The 21,136-nt window shown below is 33.6% G+C and overlaps 1 protein-coding gene across 8 annotated transcripts; it reads left to right on the plus strand.

The window, feature by feature from the left end:
• Window positions 1-3,146: 3,146 nt before the first annotated feature.
• LOC145093593 (uncharacterized) lies at window positions 3,147-15,946 on the plus strand. Of its 8 annotated transcripts, none has more exons than XM_079031774.1 (23): window positions 3,147-3,543; window positions 4,375-4,624; window positions 4,691-4,887; window positions 5,942-6,004; window positions 7,182-7,387; window positions 7,453-7,546; window positions 8,032-8,106; window positions 8,231-8,290; window positions 8,406-8,510; window positions 9,397-9,507; window positions 10,867-10,908; window positions 11,262-11,348; window positions 11,432-11,604; window positions 12,018-12,283; window positions 12,430-12,551; window positions 12,876-12,918; window positions 12,991-13,085; window positions 13,838-13,886; window positions 13,958-14,028; window positions 14,458-14,568; window positions 14,694-14,791; window positions 15,334-15,379; window positions 15,634-15,946. In XM_079031774.1, the coding sequence occupies exons 3-23, from the start codon at window positions 4,729-4,731 to the stop codon at window positions 15,676-15,678; spliced, it is 2,121 nt and encodes a 706-aa protein (XP_078887900.1). In that variant the 5' UTR covers window positions 3,147-3,543; window positions 4,375-4,624; window positions 4,691-4,728; the 3' UTR covers window positions 15,679-15,946. The 8 variants fall into 8 exon arrangements, with proteins under 8 accessions (XP_078887900.1, XP_078887905.1, XP_078887906.1 ...); XM_079031779.1 differs by having other exon boundaries at window positions 12,994-13,085; XM_079031780.1 differs by having other exon boundaries at window positions 12,436-12,551.
• The last annotated feature ends 5,190 nt before the right edge of the window (window positions 15,947-21,136 follow it).

The raw sequence follows: 21,136 nt of genomic DNA on the forward strand, positions 1-21,136 counted from the left end.
TTATGTAGAGTGTGTATTGTGGTAAAAAAATCGGAAATGGAATCACAACTCGCGCAAAGGAACGATGGAGATGAAGGCGCCGAGACATAGGTTTAATGAAGGAGACGGAAAGCAAAAGGAAAGGGAGTCTCACTCTCAGTCGACTTCATTAGATTGAATCGTTTAGAGCGTTTGCGATTTGGGATTGGGTATTGCCGATACTTTTTAAAAAAAATAAATAAAAGAAATAAGAATTTTCCAAAAAAACCGGTTCTTTAGCTGGTTGAACCACGGTTCAATGAAAACTGGCGATTTTTTCCAGTTTGATATGCTAGCGGTTTTTGGAGGCTTAAGAACCAGAACCATTACCAATTCTCGGTTGAACCGGCCGGTCCGGTCTGATTTTCAAAATAGTGAGGATAGAGGAGTGGGGGTTAGGGGCAGGGTGTTTTTTACTTTCTTTAATCTTATTTATTTTTAAAGTTATATTTATTTAAAAAAAGATAAAAGAAATTAAAAAGGGCATAAAAGTTAGACAAAACTACAAAAATGGTCAATGTGGTATGTATTTTTTTTTTCAGGGTTTTCATAAAAACCTCGACTTTTTTGGCTTCGTGATCATTTTGGGTTAGTTTTGTTATGTATTTGGTCTCTCTGAATTTTGAAATGACTGTAATACCCTTGGTGTATTTATTTTTCATTTTCTTTCATTTTTTTAAATGTAATACTTATTTATTTATTTTAATAATTAAAAAAAATAAAAGAGGGCCCGCCTCTCTCTCTCTCTCTCTCTCTCTCCATTGAAGCTACCACCAAACACTATCATCAGTTTGTGCTCTTCATCTTCTTCTATCCCTTTAACAAAAAATCATATATGGATATGATGAACACACACATACACACTTCTAGATCACATGAACCCAAAGATGGTGTTCATACATTCAACCCTTTCATTCACAATCCCACCTGTTCAATTTTGATTTTGTTCTTGAAGAAAGGAAAGCGAAGAAATAAAGTTTAGATCCACCCAAGAACACCTTGACATAAAAATGTTATTGAAATACACACCCATATGTTTGTTTTCCAGAATCGACTTCACACACACACATACACCCACACATGTTTGGGTTTGCAGATTCGAATTCACACACATTTATGAAGTTTTCAGATTCAATTTCACATACCTACACACAACAACATTTTCATCTGAAGAGAGAGAAAAAAGCTCAAGAATAGGGGTTTTGATCGGGTAAAGGGTTTCGGGTATAATAAGTTGGGTAGTTCGAGTATCTTCTTAAAATAATAATACCTGATACCCGACCTATATTGTAATTGGGGTTCTCGGGTTTTGGGTATTTGGGTTTTAGGTCTGGTCGGGTATTTTCGGTTATACCCGAAAATTACTTAAGTGCCACTTATTGATTTTTTTAATTCTTTTTTGCATTTCGGTTGCTTTAATAGAAAATTGGTAACAAAATATTTCATATAATTAACAAGTACATATACGATAACAATACAAGTCATTATAATATGTTATGTGATTTTTGTATTCCATTTCAAATTTTGATAAAAAAACAGTTTAGGGAGTACATGATCAGTATTTGATCAAATTTGGATTAACCAAATTAGATAGCTATATTTCAATTCACAAAGAAGAAATGACAAAAAAAGAAACGTGTGAATAGCTGAAAAAAACGAAATAGATCCGTAGTGCACAAAGAAAATGAAGGGGAATCTAACATCTCATTCATTTTCATTATATTTGTTGTAACATTCTGTTCAAAACTTCATTTCATTTTCAACAATTTCTTTTGTATTTACTATATACCGTTCAAATAATGAAGCCATATAACATTTGATTTAAACTATAAGAAACAATAATTATGTAAAATAATGATACAATTTTAATAGTTATTATAACTAGTGTATTAATTAGTTTGTTTGTTTGTTTGTTTGTTTGTTTTTTTTTTTTTTTTTTAAATCGGGTATACCCAAATTTTTTTTAAACCTATCAAATACCCGACCTATTTAGATATCGGGTTACCCGATTACCCGAATTTTCAAACCCGAAACCCGATTTACCTGAATTCAAAACGGGTCGGGTCGGATAATCGGGTATTGAGTATTTTCAACATGCCTACTCAAGAACATACCTATTCGATTTCCTATTTGATTTCAAGGCTTATTCTTAAGAGTTTAAGGTAAGAAAACCTAACCCCACATCTACACCTTACATCTGCAACTATCAACGATTTTGAGTTCAGTTGTTTTGACATGGATTTTAAAAAAGAACAAAGAAGAGAAATCGATCTATTGTAAGAGAATAAGGGGGTGCGATTTTGCTTGAGTGATGATCTGATTTTGCGTGTGTGTGTTCATCTGATTTGTGTGTGTGTTCATCTGATCTGATTTTGTGTGTGTGTGTTTATGTTTATCAAATATGATTTCGTGTGTGTATTAATCAAATAGGAAGATCAAACCTAGATTTTGTGTATAGTTTTTGTTTCTGGGATAATTTTTTGGTGGAGATGAAGTGACTAGAAAAAGTTTAGGTGGAGATGGAGGTGGCAAAAGGTAATGATGGTAGACTGTGGTGGTGACGGACGATGTTCTTGAGCGTTCTTGAATATATGAATATGTTTTTGGGTGTTTATCAAACACACATACACACACACACAGAGACCAAATCACAAACAAACATGGTTAAAAGGACCACGAAACTATAAAAATCGAGGTTTGAACGAAAACCCGAAAAAAAATACATACTACATGGTCCGTTTTTTTTACGGTTTTGACTTTTTAAAGTTATTTCATACCAACCATATAACTTGTAGAAACCATAATGACTACTTGGGGTGTTTGGCTTAGCTTTTGAAAGCCAAAAGTTCTTTTTGAAAAAGAAAAAAAAAACAAAAGATGTTTGGCAAACTTACTTTTAGAAGCTACTTTTGAAGTTTTTACATAAGGAAAATGAACTTTTTGGAAAAGTCAGGAAATCCTGACTTTTTGTAACTTTTCCAAAAAGGACTTTTGGGGTTTGAAAAGCCAAGTCAAACGTTATATTAAAAAAATTATAAGTAAGTCTGAGAGATTTCGTAGTCAAACCAAGTCTGTGCCATGACTACTTATCTAAGTTTATATACACTATCTAAAGTTAAACCAAATGAATAAAAATAAACAAATGTTTTTTAGTTCCTTCTTTGTTTCTATATTTTCATAGATATCGTTACCCTTAAAAACATGGGTTTTAGTACGCGATTCATCCGAGGGATGGAATCATTAACAAGTTTTTGGTTTAGGGATTTACAATCCAAAGTTCCAAGTCAAGGGAGTCTGGTGATTTGGTTCCGTTAAAACCCCAAATTTCACAACTTTCATCCGATTTCTATGTCCTTCGGCCTCTAATATTCATCGAGTAGTTTGAACTTCCAAGTTGGGTTACTTTGGCAAACCGCGTTTCCTGCAAAATTGAGTCCAAGACTTCTGAAAATCGAGTTCAAAGACAGACGCTAAACCTAGGGTAACTTTGGCAAATCAGGTCAATACTTTGAAATCGAGTTTTAGGTACCGTTCTAAATATTTCGTACTGGACATACTGTTATGCAGAATCTTATTCTTTTTTCCTCTGAAACAGTTCAAGCTTCATTTGTGTATACTTTCTACACTGATTATTAGTTGGTTTGAATCAGATTTTTTGAAACAAATTACTCATTTGTTTATATTAGATTATCAAATTAGGGCAAGAAGATCTCAAACTTTGAACTAACTGAATGCAGAGATGTGAATTAACCAGCATCATTTTGCTTGAGTAATTAGTCTGTATCGATTATTTGAAAAACAAATGCACTTTGGGAACAACCAAACTTTAATAGTGTATTAGACAATATATCCCAGAATTTGAAACACCAAAGATTTATGTATAATTATAAACCTAGTGTGAAAGCCCACCAAACATACATCAGAAGGAAATACACCCCCACCCCCCTCATAATCTCGTTAGTTTTCTGAGCTTGGTTAATTTCATAGACATACACACTTTAAACACGAAAGACACACCACCTCATATTTCATAGACTGAAGTTTTTATTTCTGATTCTGAAAACCAAATATTGTAATGTTTATGCTAATCCAAATTCTGATTGAACCGGAATATTCTGATCTGGAACTGTACAGTTTGCTACTTTATTAAATGCTAATTCGATTTCTGAATATCTGAATCTCTGAATACTGTAAGGTTTGCTTATTTGTATCTAAAGTGGGGTTTTTTACTTGTAGGGAAAGTGCAGTTTTTTTTAATTCTGATTGCAAGTTATTTGCTAATTTGTATTAATTAATGTTGTTTACATGCCTTATGACTATAATTTTTGTAACTTGACCCTGCTTCAAATCATCCAGCTGCAGCCTTCATTTCTAGGATTTTCTCCCGTATAGATAGACAGATAGGCAGTTGCCATAAAAACTCGGATAAAGCAGAGGTGTTTAATGAATGGGTGGCTACAGGCTACTACGGTTTTCAGTTTTTGTGGGTAAAAATTTGTTGGTAAACGGTCATGCTTGGTTCTTGGTTCAAGAAATGGCGGACACCTTTTTATTATTCCCTTGAAGCATCAGCTGTTTAGTCGTATCCGTTCTATACGTATATAAGGTGATATTTTTCATTATTTTAATGAAATAAAACCTTGAGATAATGGAACTTGCTATTGCATTGCAGATCAGTCATCAGTTAGAAATAGAATTACCAAACTGAAGATGGAAAATGGAGGAGGCAATTTGACACAACAGTTGTCTGCCTTGACTATTGGCTCTAGTGTTAATGGCTACACCAACACTAATGGCATGAACAAGAGTGATGGATTGTTTCAGGTTATGAAAGCCGTTGAAGCTGCTGAGGCCACCATCAAACAACAGGTATTTTTTTTTGATTCAATATCTCTACACCTTTATTGCATTGAATCCATGGTTACATTTATCTGAATTAGTTGACCAATACTTTGGGAGTGTAGTTTTTCTCTTATCTTTGGCAATTATTTGCCATTCCCTAAAAAATGAGAGGATTTTGTGTCATTTTAGGGCTTGTTGTCTTCCACAATCTGGGTTAAGCTCTAACCCAAACATATAAGCATACAAAAACCTAAAATAGAGGAGAAAGGTTATCGCGTATTGTGGTGACTTTCTTTATCTTATTGGTTTTAGTTCTTGACCACAGAATATTTTGGAAGGAATGGAATCTGTCAAAGGAATTGGAATATGAAGGAACTTTAATCCGTCAAGTGAACGGAATTCAATCTGTCATTTTCTGCTTGGTTTGTAGGACCCTCAAAGATATTAGAATGTAAATTATGTTTAAAGGAAGAACGAATTGGTCTTGTAATGAAAAAAAAATGAAGAATGGCATTCAATTTGGTTGGTTTGGCTTTGGCAACCAAACAAGCCACATAATGGAATTTGAGATTCCAATTCTTACCAAATGCACTACCAAAATGATATTGTTCTTCTTGTAAGGATCATAAATATGTTAACTATTGATTGGGCATTGATGACATAAGGAAAAACTTATTGTGAGTGTGAGGGTGACCAAATAAAAAAACAGATACAAGCAATAAAGCTGAAAGTGAAGTGAGGCAAGGGTAAAATGTAAGTACTTTACGGAGACACAAACTGTGAAAGCAGATACTAGCAATACAATCTGAAAGTAAAGAAGGGATAATAAGATCATTAATCCGAGTTTGTAAATGGTTGGGGATATTGACTGAACCTTCTTTTGCATACTGCATATATGGTTTTATCTTTCTGTAATGAATGAATGAAAACATTATAAAAGAAGAATCCATATTGATTAAGGAATTAAAATGACGAGAGAGAAGAAAGTCGATTACATTAAGTATTACCTTTTAACACTATGTTTTTTGTAATATTATTATACATCTAATATTGGTTTTCTGTATAATTTCTCTATTGACAGGTGGAAGAGAATCATAGATTGAGGTCTGAGCTACAAAAGAAGATTCAGGAACTTGAAAACTATGTATTTGTTCTCTCTCTCTCTCTCTCTCATTATTTTTACCAGTTGTCATAAAATCTTGTCCCTAGTCTTTAGTTAAATCACCTTCTTAATATCATAGCACTTGACTATTTATCATCCATCAGACGTTGCTCTTGGTTGAGTACTTCTAATCTCTAAGTAGATTGGGAGCATCAATAGTTTAGTCTTTATGCAGCAGATAGTTACTTACTATGTATTCAGGTTTTAAATGTCGTAATCTATCTGTTTCAATCATGTATTACAATTGCAAATAGGAGTTGTGGTAGCTTAAATGCCAGCCATAGTTTTAGTTTTAGTAGTACGTATAGGATTTAAATGTCACTAATTGACTTCTTTTGCATCATAAATATAATTCACCGTGGTTTAGAGGGTATGCCCTATCGAATTTGAAGGAAACCAGGATGACAGCAGTCAGATGAATTGATGGATTAAAGGGGCCTATCATTTTTTTTATACTAGCCATCTACTTTAATGATTGAGCAGCAAAATTGGAAATTGAACAGTGCAAAGATTTTTGGGTCATATTAGATGAATGGGGATTCCAAAGTTGATTTCACATATTGCCTGAAAGCGAGTCACACAAACCAATTAACCTACATGGAGGCTGTTATTTGTAATCTGATTTTCATTTTAATTATAAATAAATATAACAATTGTTCTCTATTTAATGCACCATTCTCCTTTTGGCAAAGTTTTAATTGTAATATGCCTCTTTTCTCATCATTTGTCATTACAAAGTATTTGATAGCTCAAATTTCAGTCAACTAGATTCCTTACACTAAAGGGCTGTTCCTTTTGGACTTGATGGGCTGTTTCTTTTCACTTAATCTGGACAGAATAATTTCATGGTTTAAGCCAAAGAACCTGGATTAATGTATTAAGACGCTAGCTCTTTATCTATTTGGCCTTCTTTTTTCCTCTCAACTCTTGTCAAGTTAAAGTTGATGAATGCTGTGAAAATTGTGTTGGAATGTAAGGGTTAAAAAGATCATTTATTCAGTCTAGGAGTAGGACAGAAGAAACCTTATAGTTAAATCCAGACAGACATCATAATGGGACTATAAAAAGAATCCATTCAACTTTTAATGCATTTCTTTGTGTCATTATTTGGCAAGGCATACTGCATACTTTGGAGAGTGAGTTTTTAATTTTGTGGCAGAAATCGAGTGATACAAAGGCTGAGGATGATTGGAGTGATCATAGGTATCCACCTCCGACAAAAAATAGAGCCATGAGTCCAACAGATGGATCCACACTAGTCCTCAAAAACGATTACATGGGGAATGCTGTAGATCCAATGATTCAAGTTTCAGGGGAGAGTCAGTTGGAGACTCAAAACATAAATGGGGGCTTTTCTCCTTTGAGGTATTTTGGATTGTACTTTAGCTAAATCGAAAAGAACAAATTCACACACACACACATGCTGTTAGGTATCATCTGGAAGGAGAATATGATCCGCAGTTCAATGTGTCTGGACTGGTGCCAATTTCTGAGTTAAAGAATGCAGGCAGCTCCATAAACCAGGTATATATTTTATATTTTATTAGTATCATTGAATTACAGAAGTGCATGTCTTTCAATTCAAAAAATTCATTTCCTCAATTGGATATGATGTTTACACCCATGGTTTATGACTTTATGTTTGTTATGGCATTTGTGTGAATACCGCTTTTGTATAACATGCAACTAGTTTTTAACCGGTGATAACCTTCATATTTTGTTATATGGAAAGGCATAAAGAATAGCTGTTGGTGCAAAACTTGGAGGAAAAAAGAAAATGTTTGTTTTGTCTTTAGCCATTATGGAGTGAAATGAAAAATTGTAATATGACTCACTTTATTGTTATTTTTTAAATTTCAAGATTTTAGTTAAATTGTAGTTTTGGTTTCTGAAAATAATTTTCATTATAATATAAATACTTTACTAAATAAAGTATAAAATAGAGTTAAAAGTATATGCTGTATTCACATCACATTACATAGATATATATTTATAATTTATGCATGTAGGCTGTTGTTGACAGTCGAGATCAGGAGCAAGAGATTTTACTGTTGAGAAAGCATCTTGTTGACTATTCAATTAAGGTAATGGGCTGATTGTGGTATGTTGTTATGAATGAAGTGACTTTTTTTTTTTTTTTTTTTTGTTTTACTTTAATGACATGGAGTAATAGTAATAGTAATAGATCTGCTATGCAATGGTTGACAGGAAGCCCAAATACACAATGAGAAGTTTGCTCTTGAGAAACGAATTGCTTATATGCGTCTGGTGAGCAATGTGTTTTCACTTATGGTCCTCTCCTCTCCTCTGATGAGTTATTTCAGCATGTATGTATGTATGTATGTATGTATGTAGTAAATAAATAAAATTTTATGATGGTTAGGCTTTCGATCAGCAGCAGCAGGATCTGGTTGATGCAGCATCTAAAGCTCTCTCTTACAGACAAGACATTATTGAAGAAAATATACGCCTAACGTATGCATTGCAGGTATTACTTTACTTGCAACAACTACCATTGTACTTTCTCTCTATTACAACATTCTACCTTAACATTTTTTTTTTTATTTTGAAATGTTTTACCTGTGGGGTGTATGGGACTCTGCTTATTTAAAACAACTTATGCTTATCCGCTATCAAAACCTAATGTGCTGCTGATAAGTTGTTTTTTAATGTTTGGCAATTTCTGCTTATAGATGTAAAATGACCGATAAGGGCCGAATATATGTATATATAGTTATATAGTTACAATAGGCTTAATATGGTAAAATGGTTTAAATAAGTCATAAGCTATTTTAGATAACTTAGAACCCACTAACTTATCAAAAACTCTTTATTCAAGTCAATAAGCACTTTTAATTATAATCTAGCCAAACACTAAAAACTGCTTATTAGCGGTGTCGAACAGCAATAAGCTAATAAGCACCTTAAATAAGCAAATCCCAAACACCCCTAGTTATTGTACTTTCCATTTTTTTTTCTATTATACTTCTTGAAACTTATCCAATCGCAGTGTGGAAATTCCTTTGTTTTTGGATGAGTTTTTCAAAGTATAATGTTGTAATAGGAAGATATGAACTTAGGATGCTGTAATAAACAAATCAATGGTAGTAGGTTGCTATTTCTTGCATTAACCCTTTTTTATTTTTACTTGTGCACTTCATTCCCAAGTATATTTGCAATGAATGAAGTGGCGTCTCTTTTGAAATGATTATTATTTATGATTTATTCAAGCATAAGATAAGATTGTGTTTTGGTCCTATGCAAAATATATATATTCTCATTATATGTCAGCATTATGTTTAAATCTGTCTGTTGGATTTTTGTAAAGTTATACATAGAATGTATCTAAAAAGATTGCATTATGTTGTTTGCAGGATGCACAAGAAGAAAGAACAACATTTATATCATCTTTGATGCCTCTTCTTGCGGAGTATTCTCTTCAGCCACCAGTTGCTGATGCCCAGTCCATCGTTAGTAATGTTAAGGTTTGAAGTTTATATATATATATATATATATATATATATATATATATATATATATATATATAAAATATTTATTTATTTATGTCTTTTAGTAACTACAATATTGGTCCTTAGTTGGAATGGGAGATAAATAGAAATAGAAAATGATAGGAACACAACCAAAGTTCCTTTATCAACCAATCAACAGCGTTTGTAAGTCACATTCTGAGGTTACAGCCTTTTTGGATGGACAGAATGGAACGGATGGAGGAATGAAATAAGCAAGTTAATGGAATGAGTCACTACCTTGCATGATCATGTTTGTTTGCTCTCTTGGAGTAATGAAATGAACTTTTCATATGATTTTTTTATATTATATGTAGATATGATGTGTAGTTATAACTCTACTCAATTCATGATTTGATTAAATGAAAAAATAATTATACACAAACATAAAAAAATAAACATAATATGATGATTAAAAATCTCATTAAAACCAAACTGAGATTACAATAGAATTTATTGAAATTTGTATCTTTTCTTATTTCTAGAATATACAGTTTCAATTTATTTAAAATCTTAGAAATTTCTAAAAAGGACTTGTCATTAAAAGTTAAATAAATGTAAGTGGGTTGTATTGGAGTTTTTTTTATTCCATTCAATGATGGAACGAAAAATAAAATAGCCCTTGGCTAAAGAATGAAGAGTAAATTACACGAATCCCTAACTTATTTGTTTTTGTTACGTGCTTGGTCCCTACTGTTTGTTTTTGTTACGCGTTTGGTCCCTGTCTTACCTAAAAATACTACGTATTATTTAAATACGGAAAAATGGTGGGGTAGGTAAGGTAAGGTGAATGTCTTTTTAGGTGAGACAGGGACCAAGTGCATAACAAAAACAAATAGTAGGGACCTTCCGAGTTAAAAAAATAAGTCAGGGACCAAACATGCAAATTACTCTAAACCATAGGGACTATTCGTGTAATTTACTCAAGAATGAACTCACATTCATTCCATTAGACAAAGGAAACAACTTTTTTTTTCATTCCAAGGGAATGAATCATTGCGTTCATTCATCATACAACCACTGTCTTAGGGTTTAGTACATTAAAGTGAAGATGATGATAGAAGAAATGGAAACACTAGCATACACCTGCAAGAGTTGAGATATCTAATTTAAGAGATTGATAGTAACTAGATTTTCAACTGTCCCTATTATTTTCAGATATCTGTTGACTTAATATCCAACTGCGTTTTTTATTTTTTTATTATTATTATTTTTTTATATTTTAAATTAACATCCAAGGAGTGTGATTAATGATCTTTATTGGTTTAAACATTCTCTTCCTTGATATATGATTGTTGGAAATTTTTCTGTTGGTAGGTTCTATTTAGGCATTTGCAGGAGAAGCTCATAGGAATTGAGGTATGCTGTGCTTGTTAATATGGTTAAAACTTAATAACAGTTTACCTACATTTTTTTTTATCGATGCACTTTATTTTTACTCATTGTAGCAACTCACTTATATGTCCTATCCATAATAGCAATGTACTTACATTTTGCCACCAATGTGAGGGCTATTATTGGTAAAGTACGCTGCTATTATGTGTAAAGAAGTATAAGTTTGTTTCTATTATGGATAAAAAATAAGATTTCACGAGTTTCAGCTTACATACATATTTGTATCATGTATGTTAATGGGACTGTGCTGCTATTAAAGTACATGGTCTATAATTATACAGCTATTATGCTTGACTTGCAAACTTGTTTGGCTGCAGACAAAGCTAAAAGAGTCTCAATATCAGCTAGCAGCCTGGCGTTCTGATTCAAGTTTTGCACAATCACCATTGTATTCCTTTGGGGGGGTATGTACATAATATCAATTTAATTTGGTCATGACTCATGATTATGTTATAAAAATCTTATAATTATAGTATTGTTTATATAGAACAAAAATGGGCTTGAATTGGTTACACAACAAGCTTACTCTGATGGACAAATACCAATTTCATCAGACCATCCAACTCCAAGAGGGTGGGATGGAGTTGGAGTTGGAGTTGCAGTTGGTGTTCCAGAAACTTCAGAGCCTGATTCAGGGAGGTATTCACCTCTTCTAAACAGGTTACAATTACAACTCAGATTACACAATTAGTTATAAAGTATTATTTCCCATTTGATAAAGTTTACAAACTAGAACTCTCTCAAGTCAAGTCAATAATAGACAGACAAATGTTTTGCACTAACAACTTGGTGAGAGTTATGATGGGTGAACATGACCTCTATAATTATAGGATCTTCCTCTTTCTTCACTTTTGTTGCTACATGCTCCATTCGATCATACCCATACCCATGGTGTGTCTGGTTTCCGGATGGATGGAACTCGATTCCGTCAAATCTCTTTTTTTTTTAATTGAAAGACAAAAAATAGCCTCAATAATTTAATGTATTCACAAAAGTATATAAAGAGTTTGAACGAAAGCCATGGCAGATTATGATTGTTTCTGATTGGAATCCAATTGGTTTGACTTGTGCAGAAACAATAATAATAATAATGGTGTAGGGAGATTAGGTGGTGATTCGTATCCTACAACGACAAGTAGTAAAAATGAGGAAACCAGCAACAAACAAGTTACATTTAGCGACCCTGTTAGCAGTAATAATGATGTTGATGATTTAGAGGGAGGAGGAGAAGCATTTGTCAATTGGAATTCCAAGACCCCCCTTGAAGATCCCCAGCCCCACTCATATTCTCCATATTTAACTCCAGTGCCTGAAAAACCTGATTCTTCATACTCTGAAGGTAAGCCACAGCCACAGCCACAGCCCTGTTGTAATCATTTAATTGGTATAAAGTCTTGTTGAAAAGTATAATATTTTAACACAAGGAAATGGAAATGTAGCCTTGTTTTTTTCAGTATAATTAATTATTAATATTATGATGTTCAGCTGCAGATGATGATCCATTACCTGCAGTGGAGTCCCTCCAAATTTCAGGCGAAGCTTTTCCAGGTCGAGAACTTCAAGCTAGTGGATACTCCGTCAATGGAACTACAAGTTGTAATTTTGAGGTAAACTTACTTTCAATTTCCAATTATTAAATGCAAATGTATTCTCATTTACTTCTTTCTGTAGTCTCGTTATTTTTCTTTTTCAGGCATTCTTGCTTTTATACTTTTGACAAATCTACCCAGTGAAAATTGCTTTGTTTCTGGTGTATTTTGAAATAGAATGATATCAAGGAGCATGCTTTAATAATAATAAACAAATCAATTGCTATTGTTCTGCACAAATAAATAAAAGCAGATTGATATTTCTTGCATGTTTTACTTGAAGAAGTTGAGTTATGCATTTCTTGTAGCATGCCTTTATAGCCTTATTTATTTATTTGGCAGTGGGTGCGGCATATGGAAGATGGATCTGTTAGTTATATAGAAGGTATTCCTCCTTGTGCTCTAATTTATTTATTTTTTTTATAAAATATATATTTTGATGGGGAAAATTATCAAGTAGGTGCAAAGCAGCCAAATTATCTTGTTACCGCTGATGATGTTGATACATACCTTGCCATTGAAGTCCAGCCCATGGATAACAGAAAACGAAAGGTAATGTATTTTCTCTCTTAACCAACACTTGATTATTATTATTGCTTTTCATTCTTGATATTTGTGGTATATCCATGTTCACATCCGCATGCATCATACCCCCAGATTGTTTTAGCTTTTATTTGTTTATTACATGTAACATATTTTACTTTGAGAAATGTTATCATACAAAAGCAAAGCAGTGTACGAAACAACATTCACTGCCATAATTAGGGAGATAAGAAAACAATTACAATTGGGTATAGATTTATCAAAGTACAATGCCTTTTCAGGAAACTAATAGTGTGGTAGTAGAAATAAATGAAAGTGCATTGCTATTTTTTACATTTACTCCTTTATTGTATAGTAGTAGTTGTATGTGATGGACATTCAGTTGTTTTAAATCCAAAAGGCATACTGGACTTACGATACAATTGATATCCATCCTTATTATATTAAGTGGTATTGGCATGTATATGGCTTTATATTGCAAATATGGATGCAGATACAGAAAACTTACTTAAATATATATACAATCCAAATAGCAAATATGAAGTTAGGATTAGGAAGGAACAATTGGCAGACTGTTTGATGGCCCCCTTTGTCATAAAGGACTAGACACTTGTACGTGCTGCTTTTAGCCCCATGTTGTTAACAACAACAAGCCCTATTATATTATATTATAATAATGATTCTTATTTCTTTAAAGTGGAATGAATGTATAACCTTTTTATGAGTTATGAGTTATGACTGTGTTTCAATTCCATTTTCAGGGTGAACTTGTAAAGGTTTTCGCTAATGAGCACAGAAAAATCGTCTGTGGTAAGCTTTTTCTAATTCATCTTTTGATACAAGGTTTCTAATCTAAATTGAGATTTTCCGTATTCTTACAGATCCTGATATGCATGACAATATCAGAAAAGCTCTTCAGACTGGTCATGCTGAACACAGATTGTCTTTATGGGTATGCCTCTATAGTCTATAGTGCTGTTTGTAATTTGTTGTTGGCTTACTTATTTTGACTTAACTTACTGCAAAAAGGACTAGAATGCTGTCATTTCCTCAAATATTTTTATCCAAACTGCTCTTGATGGGAAAAATATACTTCAATTTTTTGTCTGTTCAACCTTTTTTGCTACATAGGCTTGTATGCATGAAATGGCAACCTACTTTCATCACTTTAGCATCCTACTTTAATTTCTTCCTTCCTACTATGACATTGTACTTTGAAAAATCTACCTAATTATAGAAATGTCAGCCCAAACACTAATAGTAGGAAAAAAAATCAAATCTGAAATGCTATCTATAATTAAGTAGGTTGCTATTTTTTGAATTTACCCTTTTTTAATATTAGAAATAATGTAATTTTTTCCCTTAATTTGTTAATGTGCAGACAGGATTCCTTGAGATATGGGAGCCAGTTACATTAGTCATCAGAAAAGATGGAATTAACGTAAAAGGTGGTACTACTCCCGTCAATGACAAGTTTTCTCCCAACACAAGGGTACTATTATATGCTTTTCTACCCAAAAATGATAATTCAATTAGTTTTTTTTTTTTTTTTTTTTTTTTTTTTTTTTTTTTTTTTTTTTTTTACAAAAATCTTTTAAATTTAATTGACATTTTCAGGTTTATATTCCGTGTGGAAATCCTGTAGAGTTTTCCATTATTGGTTTAGGAGGTATTGATCACCGGCTTCGGGTGGAGCAAGAATCAGATACTATAAGGTGGTGTTATAAACAGCAACATGCTTTCCTTGATTTGTTAATTATAGCATATCTTCTTTTTACAACACTCTGCTTTCCAAATATAGTTGGGTAGATTTTTCGTTTTCTTTTAGTATAATTAATAATGATTGATGTCCTTCCTGATAAGAGAAAACTCAACTTACAATGCTAGATTGTTCAAACTACAATGTGTTGATATTAAAAAAAAATGAAATTACAATGCTGTATTAGAAAGTAGGATGCTATATTACATACATGAAAGTACGTTGCTATTTATGTTTGTCTGCTTAGGGAGGATTGCACTTGTCTACCAATCATTCATTCATAAAGAAGTAATACATGATCACACGCGTTACTAATTTATCTGAATAGAACTTAATGGAGTGGAAGTTGTAAAATTTAGAGTAGTCTCCATCAAACATGGAATTAAATTCCTTCCAAACATGCCATGATCGAATACTTTGTTTTTTGTTTGTTTCAAGGAAGAATCTTGGATGTTTATTGTTATTGTTTCTATTTATCAATTGTCTCGGTTTATGCAGTTCAAGGGATGTCATTGTGCTCACCCTGAGATACTTTATCAATAGGGTAAGGCTTCACTTGAACCTTTAGCAAATGATCTCAGAAAGCTTTGGTCATTATTACTTATTAGTTAGTTTATTACCAAACATGAACCATTAAATATTTATTTTTATGAGTTGATAATATAAAATTACATTCAGTATAAAATTTCATTTTGTTGGTGGCAAGAATGGAAAAATAATAATAATAATAATACAAATAATCAAATGTAATTTTTCGTCCCAAAAAGATTGGTTCTAACGTCTTTGAAACTGTTGTAGGCTGCCGAGAAAAAAAAGGTGAAAAAGAAGGGCTTATTTTTTTGACAAGACAAGAAGAGGAGAAAGGAGTCTTTTGTTACATACAAAAACAAAAACGACTACCCTTTGTTGTAGTTGTAGGATCCTTTTTGGTTTTGGTTTTGGTTTTGCATTCTTACTTAGATCTCATGTTCATGTGTGCTGCTTTTTTCAACAATGTGTCTGTCTATTCGGGTGATGTAATTTGTATTTATTTGTCAGCTCACGTGCCACAACCAAGTAACACATATTCAAAGCCAGGGATGCAATAATGAGGAGGGTTATATTTTATATACTTATAGTATGTCTTTTCTTTTCTTTACATTATCTGCTTTTGGGTTTTGGGTCATTACTTTTTATAACTAGACAGAAGACACACCTGGTGACCCCGACCAGGTTGCCTGACCAATTAACCCCACCTTTTATTTATTTATTTTTGTACAAGACCTATAGAATACTCTTGGTGTTGTGTTCTTGGTAAGTTTTGTTTTCTACGTCTTTCATATTTTGTGTTCTTGGCTTTTATATTCATGTTCTCGTCTCAATTTGTCTAGGAATTTTAACATATTTCATTATTCATGTTGTATACTCGTTTTTTGCTACAAAGTCTATCCAATCGCTTTTTTTTTTTTTTGGAACAAATGGCATTTTGCTGCAAAAATGAAGCCAACAATGAACCTAAGGCAAATGCCCATATTGTTTTGGAACAAGTGATGTGAGCTTTCAACAATGTTCTGGTTCGTGAATGGATGGGAAAGTCTGTTCGCCAAAAACGGCTGTTATTCGACCCTGTTGACAAACAAATCAAACAAATACTTCAACCAATATTCTTAGGCAAAATGTTTTTAAAATCTGGAATTTGAAAAAATTCGATATGCAGATAAGATTTTTTAATTTACAAAGTGGGGTGACAGTAACATGTGATGATGTTTGATCTGTTTTGCACATGACATTCCTATATTTGCATAACGCCTTATTCAATAAAACCCGATTAATGGACAAATACCGCAATGTACTTGCCTTAAAATAATTTGGTTTGCTACATAACGAATGTTTTATTTTATATATTAAAAAATCATTCTTTTTAGAACAAATTACACGAATGGTCCTTTAGGTTTTGGTTTTTTCTCTAATGTAATCCCTACGGTACTTTTTTTCCCTCAAATAGTATCTACGGACGATAAGTTGCACGTGTTTGATCCCCGAGTTGGATGTCCGTCCATTCCAACGTTAAGCTGCCCCCATGTGATTTGCACATGAGGGTATTTATGTCATTTTACCCTAAAGGACATTTTCTGAACATTCAACTTAATAGCTTTAACCATTAAGGTGGCAGGGTTTAGTTTCAGACATTGACTTTGACACTTTATCTCTTTCCCAAAGAAAACCTTTTGAGCATCCCCTCTTATTCAATTGTGAGTTCTTATCGTCGTCCGGCAACATAGTTGAACTGATTCAAGGGTGTGTCGAGGAAAATGGTACTCACATTGTGGTCGTTACGTCCACGCTATACCCAACCACTTGAGCTACGTAAAGAATATGGTAAGCACAGACCTTGTAATGCTAGGTTTAACGAAATGTTGTACACATGTAATTTTGCTTTCCTCAATCAGTAACATTTTGCTCTTAAATTTTCACCTCAGGTTCTATTTCAAGCTTTTGCACATTCAAGATAAATCATGGGGGTTTGTTCACAAATACAATATGTGGAGGGTCGTACATAGATGGGCTTGTGGATCACTTTGATTTTATGGGCATGGATGTGTTTTCAGTCCACGAGTTAGATGATACGATGACAGTTTTAGGGTACAATGATGGAGGTATAATGTTTTACCATTTCATGATCCTAGAGACAAACTTGGATAGTGGATTGTTACCCCTTGGCACTGATCAGGAAGTCATTCAGCTGGCAAGGTATGTGCCTAATCATAAGGAAATTAATTTGTACATTGAGCACGAGAAGGCTAGAGTAGTCCCTTACTTTAAGTCCCCATTGAAGGTTCGTATTGAGGAAGTTCAAGGGGATCATTCTCCTGAAATGAATAGGGTTAGAATGAAACGGAAATCAGTTGGGTCATGTAGTAAAAAGTTGGATTTAAATGAGCCCACTGATTTGTCAAAGTTGATTGTAACCTATGAACCTGTGATCAATAAAAAACACTCAATTGATCGGGAGAGTGATCCCTTTAGGAGGTACAATTTGAGGACAAACAAGGTAAAAGAGCTATTGACACATGGGATGATCACCAACCAAAAGGGGATGCTAATCCAGTGGATGATTATGAGGTAATGGGGGATATAGATGCAAAATATGATGGGAAAAAATCTACATGATGTTGAGTTTTTTGAGGATGAATACAGTGGAAGTAAGGAAAGTGTTAGTGAGGGTGCTTAGAGTGAGGATAATAGGACAAATAATGATAGTGAGGATGAAGACTTCTTTGTGGATTTAGAAAATATTATAGATGATGTAGATGTTGATATGAAAGATTTTCATATACATGTTGATGCGGATGTTGAGTGGGTTCAAAAAACGACCAAAGAAGCAAGTGGTAGTGGTGTTGACTTTACTGAAGGTGAAGATTTGGAGGTTATAGACCCAAAATCGTTTGATTCACCTATTATAGGTGAAGATAACAACAGAGAGAGGATGTTGAGAAACATAGGAAAAGCAAAAGCTTGTTTTGAGGGTGTAGTTCATCCAAAGGCTTTCACATTGGGACAAAAGTTCAAAACAAAGAAAGATGTGAAAGACTATATAAACAAACATGCAGTAGAAACCAAAAGGGATTTACATTTTGAAAAAATGACAAAACAAGGATAAGGGCTAAGTGTAGAGGAGTGGTCCCAGATATGAGTGGTGGGCCATGGACAAAGTCATGGACTGGATTCAAGGACAAAACAGTAAATATGAAAGAGGGTAAATGTCCTTGGGCTGTACTAGTGTCTAGACCTAAAGAGACAGATGACTGGGGTGGTGAACACCCTAATTAATGAACATTGGTGTGTGCAATCAAGAACCATTAAATCTTGCAACTACAAATTCATTGCAACAAATATTGTGAAGCAAATTGAGAGTAATCCAACCATTCCAGTCAATGCAATTCAAGAAGATCTAACCCAAAAATTCGAGATGAACATGTCAAGAATGAAGGTACATCAGGCAAAGGCATTGGCTCAGATGCATGTTTTTGGGGACTTTTAGAAACAATATGCTATCTTGAGGGACTATGGACTAGAGTTGATGGAAAGAAACCCAGGTACTAATGTCAAGATCGATTGTCAGACCGAGCCAAATCTAGATTCTGATACAAGGACGTTTAGGAGAATTTACATTTGTTTAGGAGCATTGAAAGAAGGATTTAAGGCATTCTAAGGGATTTCATAGGGTTGGATGGTACTTTCATGAAAGGTCCCTCTCCTGGTCAAATTTTGACTGCCGTAGGGGTAGATTCCAATTAATCGGATATATCCTCTTGCATATGCACTTGTTGAAAATGAAACCACATATTCATGGACATGGTTTTTGGAACAACTTGGTGATGATCTGGAACTTTATGCTAATTCAAACTCCACTTTCATCTCTGATAGGCAGAAGGTACATATACTTCAAGTTAATTTTATATTGTTGTTATTTAGTCAACTAACTATTGAAATATTTAACTAGGGCATCATTCCTGCAATTGCCAAACTTTACCCTCAAGTTGAGCATAGGTTATGTCTGAGGCATATATATGATAATATGAAAAGAAAGTGGAAGGATAAAGAGCTCAAAGATTTGGTGTGGGCGTGTGCAACTGCTACTACTGTAAGGCATTTTGAGAAAGCATTAGAAGAGCTAAAAAAAAAAATTCAATGCTGAAGCTCATGATTAGCTGATACAGATTCCTCCAGCTCATTGGGCAAGATCTCATTTCTCAGGTTAGCACTTCATCTTACAATGATGTTTACATTTACTTGTCAATGTTAGATTCTGTGCTCATTTTGTATTATATCACTAAACAAGTAGGGCACATACTAACATCTTGTTGAATAACCTGTGTGAGGTTTTGAATGGAAAAAATACAAGGAGGTAGGGATAAACCTATCATTTATTGTTTGGAGTATATTAGAGAGTATTTGATGAAGAGAATTTGCAATGTCCAAAGAGCGATTGATAGATCTCATGGTCCTCTGACACCAACTGCCACTAATCTTCTTGATCAAATAAAAAGACAAGCACAAAAGCACAAGTGTATTTTCAATGGGGTTAAAACTCAAGTCACTACTCATTGAGGTGATCAGTTTATTGTGAATTTGGATGAAAAAACATGCACATGTAGACAATGGGAAATTACAGGCATGTTATGCTCACATGCAATAAGTGCAATATGGGACAAGATTAAACAAGGAGCAAATAATGTTCCTGAGTTGGAGCATTGGGTCCACCCATGCTGCTGGCTATTTACATGGGCAGAAATGTACAAACAAAAAATTAAATCTATAAATGGTAGATTAATGTGGCCCAAATCACCATGCCCAAACAAGTTGCTTCCCCCAAACATGTTGTTCAGGTATGTCTTTATATATCAATATAACTGCAGTTTATGAAGAACAACAATTTTATCTTATGTACATTTGTAGGTGGGTAGGCCTAAGAAGAAAAGGAAGAGGGCATATGGTGAACCTGCTACACAGGGGCATAAACTGTCCAAGAAGCGGACCACTGTCACATGTGAAAAGTGCAACAACAAAGGGCATAATTCACTAACTTGTAAAGGTCAAGGTGGCCCTAGTGACAAAAAGAACTGGAGACACAGGAGGAAAGAAGTGAGGATGGGGGTGTTGTTAAGTGTTAGGTCTTTTGATGTAATTTGCAACTTACTTTTATGGTTGTGTTAACACCTATGTTTATGTAACAAACAATACTTACTTTGGGCTCCTATTTTTGTATGGCTATGCATGTTGACCTTGAATCTTTGTACACATTGGTAAACTATGAAACAATGTGAACTACTGTTGTCATATATAATAGCATTTTTGTTAAATTGGTGTTGTTGTCAAATAATATTTAGGATATTCAAAGTGTATGGAAAAATGGAAATAATACAACACACATAAGTCATGACACAATAAACTTGTTCTGAAATTAAACCATTTGATTACACAAAGACTATAACATTAAGGCAACATTAACCGCAACATAATTTCCTGCATTCAAACTTAAAACATACACAAACACTCCATAAACCATGCTACAATTTCCTGTCTTCATACTCAAAATACGACCACCAATACATTAACCTACGACCACGACAATACTTCCTGCATTTCAGACACCACATTCAGATGCAACTTTAACCATGCTTCAAGTAACGAATTGCAAAAAGACCCCAACTGAAGAGAGTGATTAACTTATACATTCTAGCTTGCATGATAGTTTGTTGAAGGGATTCTTGGAGCTTGTTCATAGACTTGAGTAACCCAGGTATCACTTCTACCGATC

Source organism: Lactuca serriola, chromosome 3 (assembly GCF_051521515.1).
Source record: "Lactuca serriola cultivar US96UC23 chromosome 3, Lser_US96UC23_V15, whole genome shotgun sequence".
In the NCBI taxonomy this organism is placed as follows: domain Eukaryota; kingdom Viridiplantae; phylum Streptophyta; class Magnoliopsida; order Asterales; family Asteraceae; genus Lactuca; species Lactuca serriola.

Excerpts from the sequence above, each read along its gene's own strand:
- LOC145093593 (XM_079031774.1), top strand. The coding sequence starts at position 4,729 with ATGGAAAATGGAGGAGGCAATTTGACACAACAGTTGTCTGCCTTGACT. Across the intron at positions 9,508-10,866 it reads CCATCGTTAGTAATGTTAAG|GTTCTATTTAGGCATTTGCA; the intron begins GTTTGAAGTTTA and ends TTCTGTTGGTAG. Across the intron at positions 12,919-12,990 it reads ATCTGTTAGTTATATAGAAG|TAGGTGCAAAGCAGCCAAAT; the intron begins GTATTCCTCCTT and ends AAAATTATCAAG.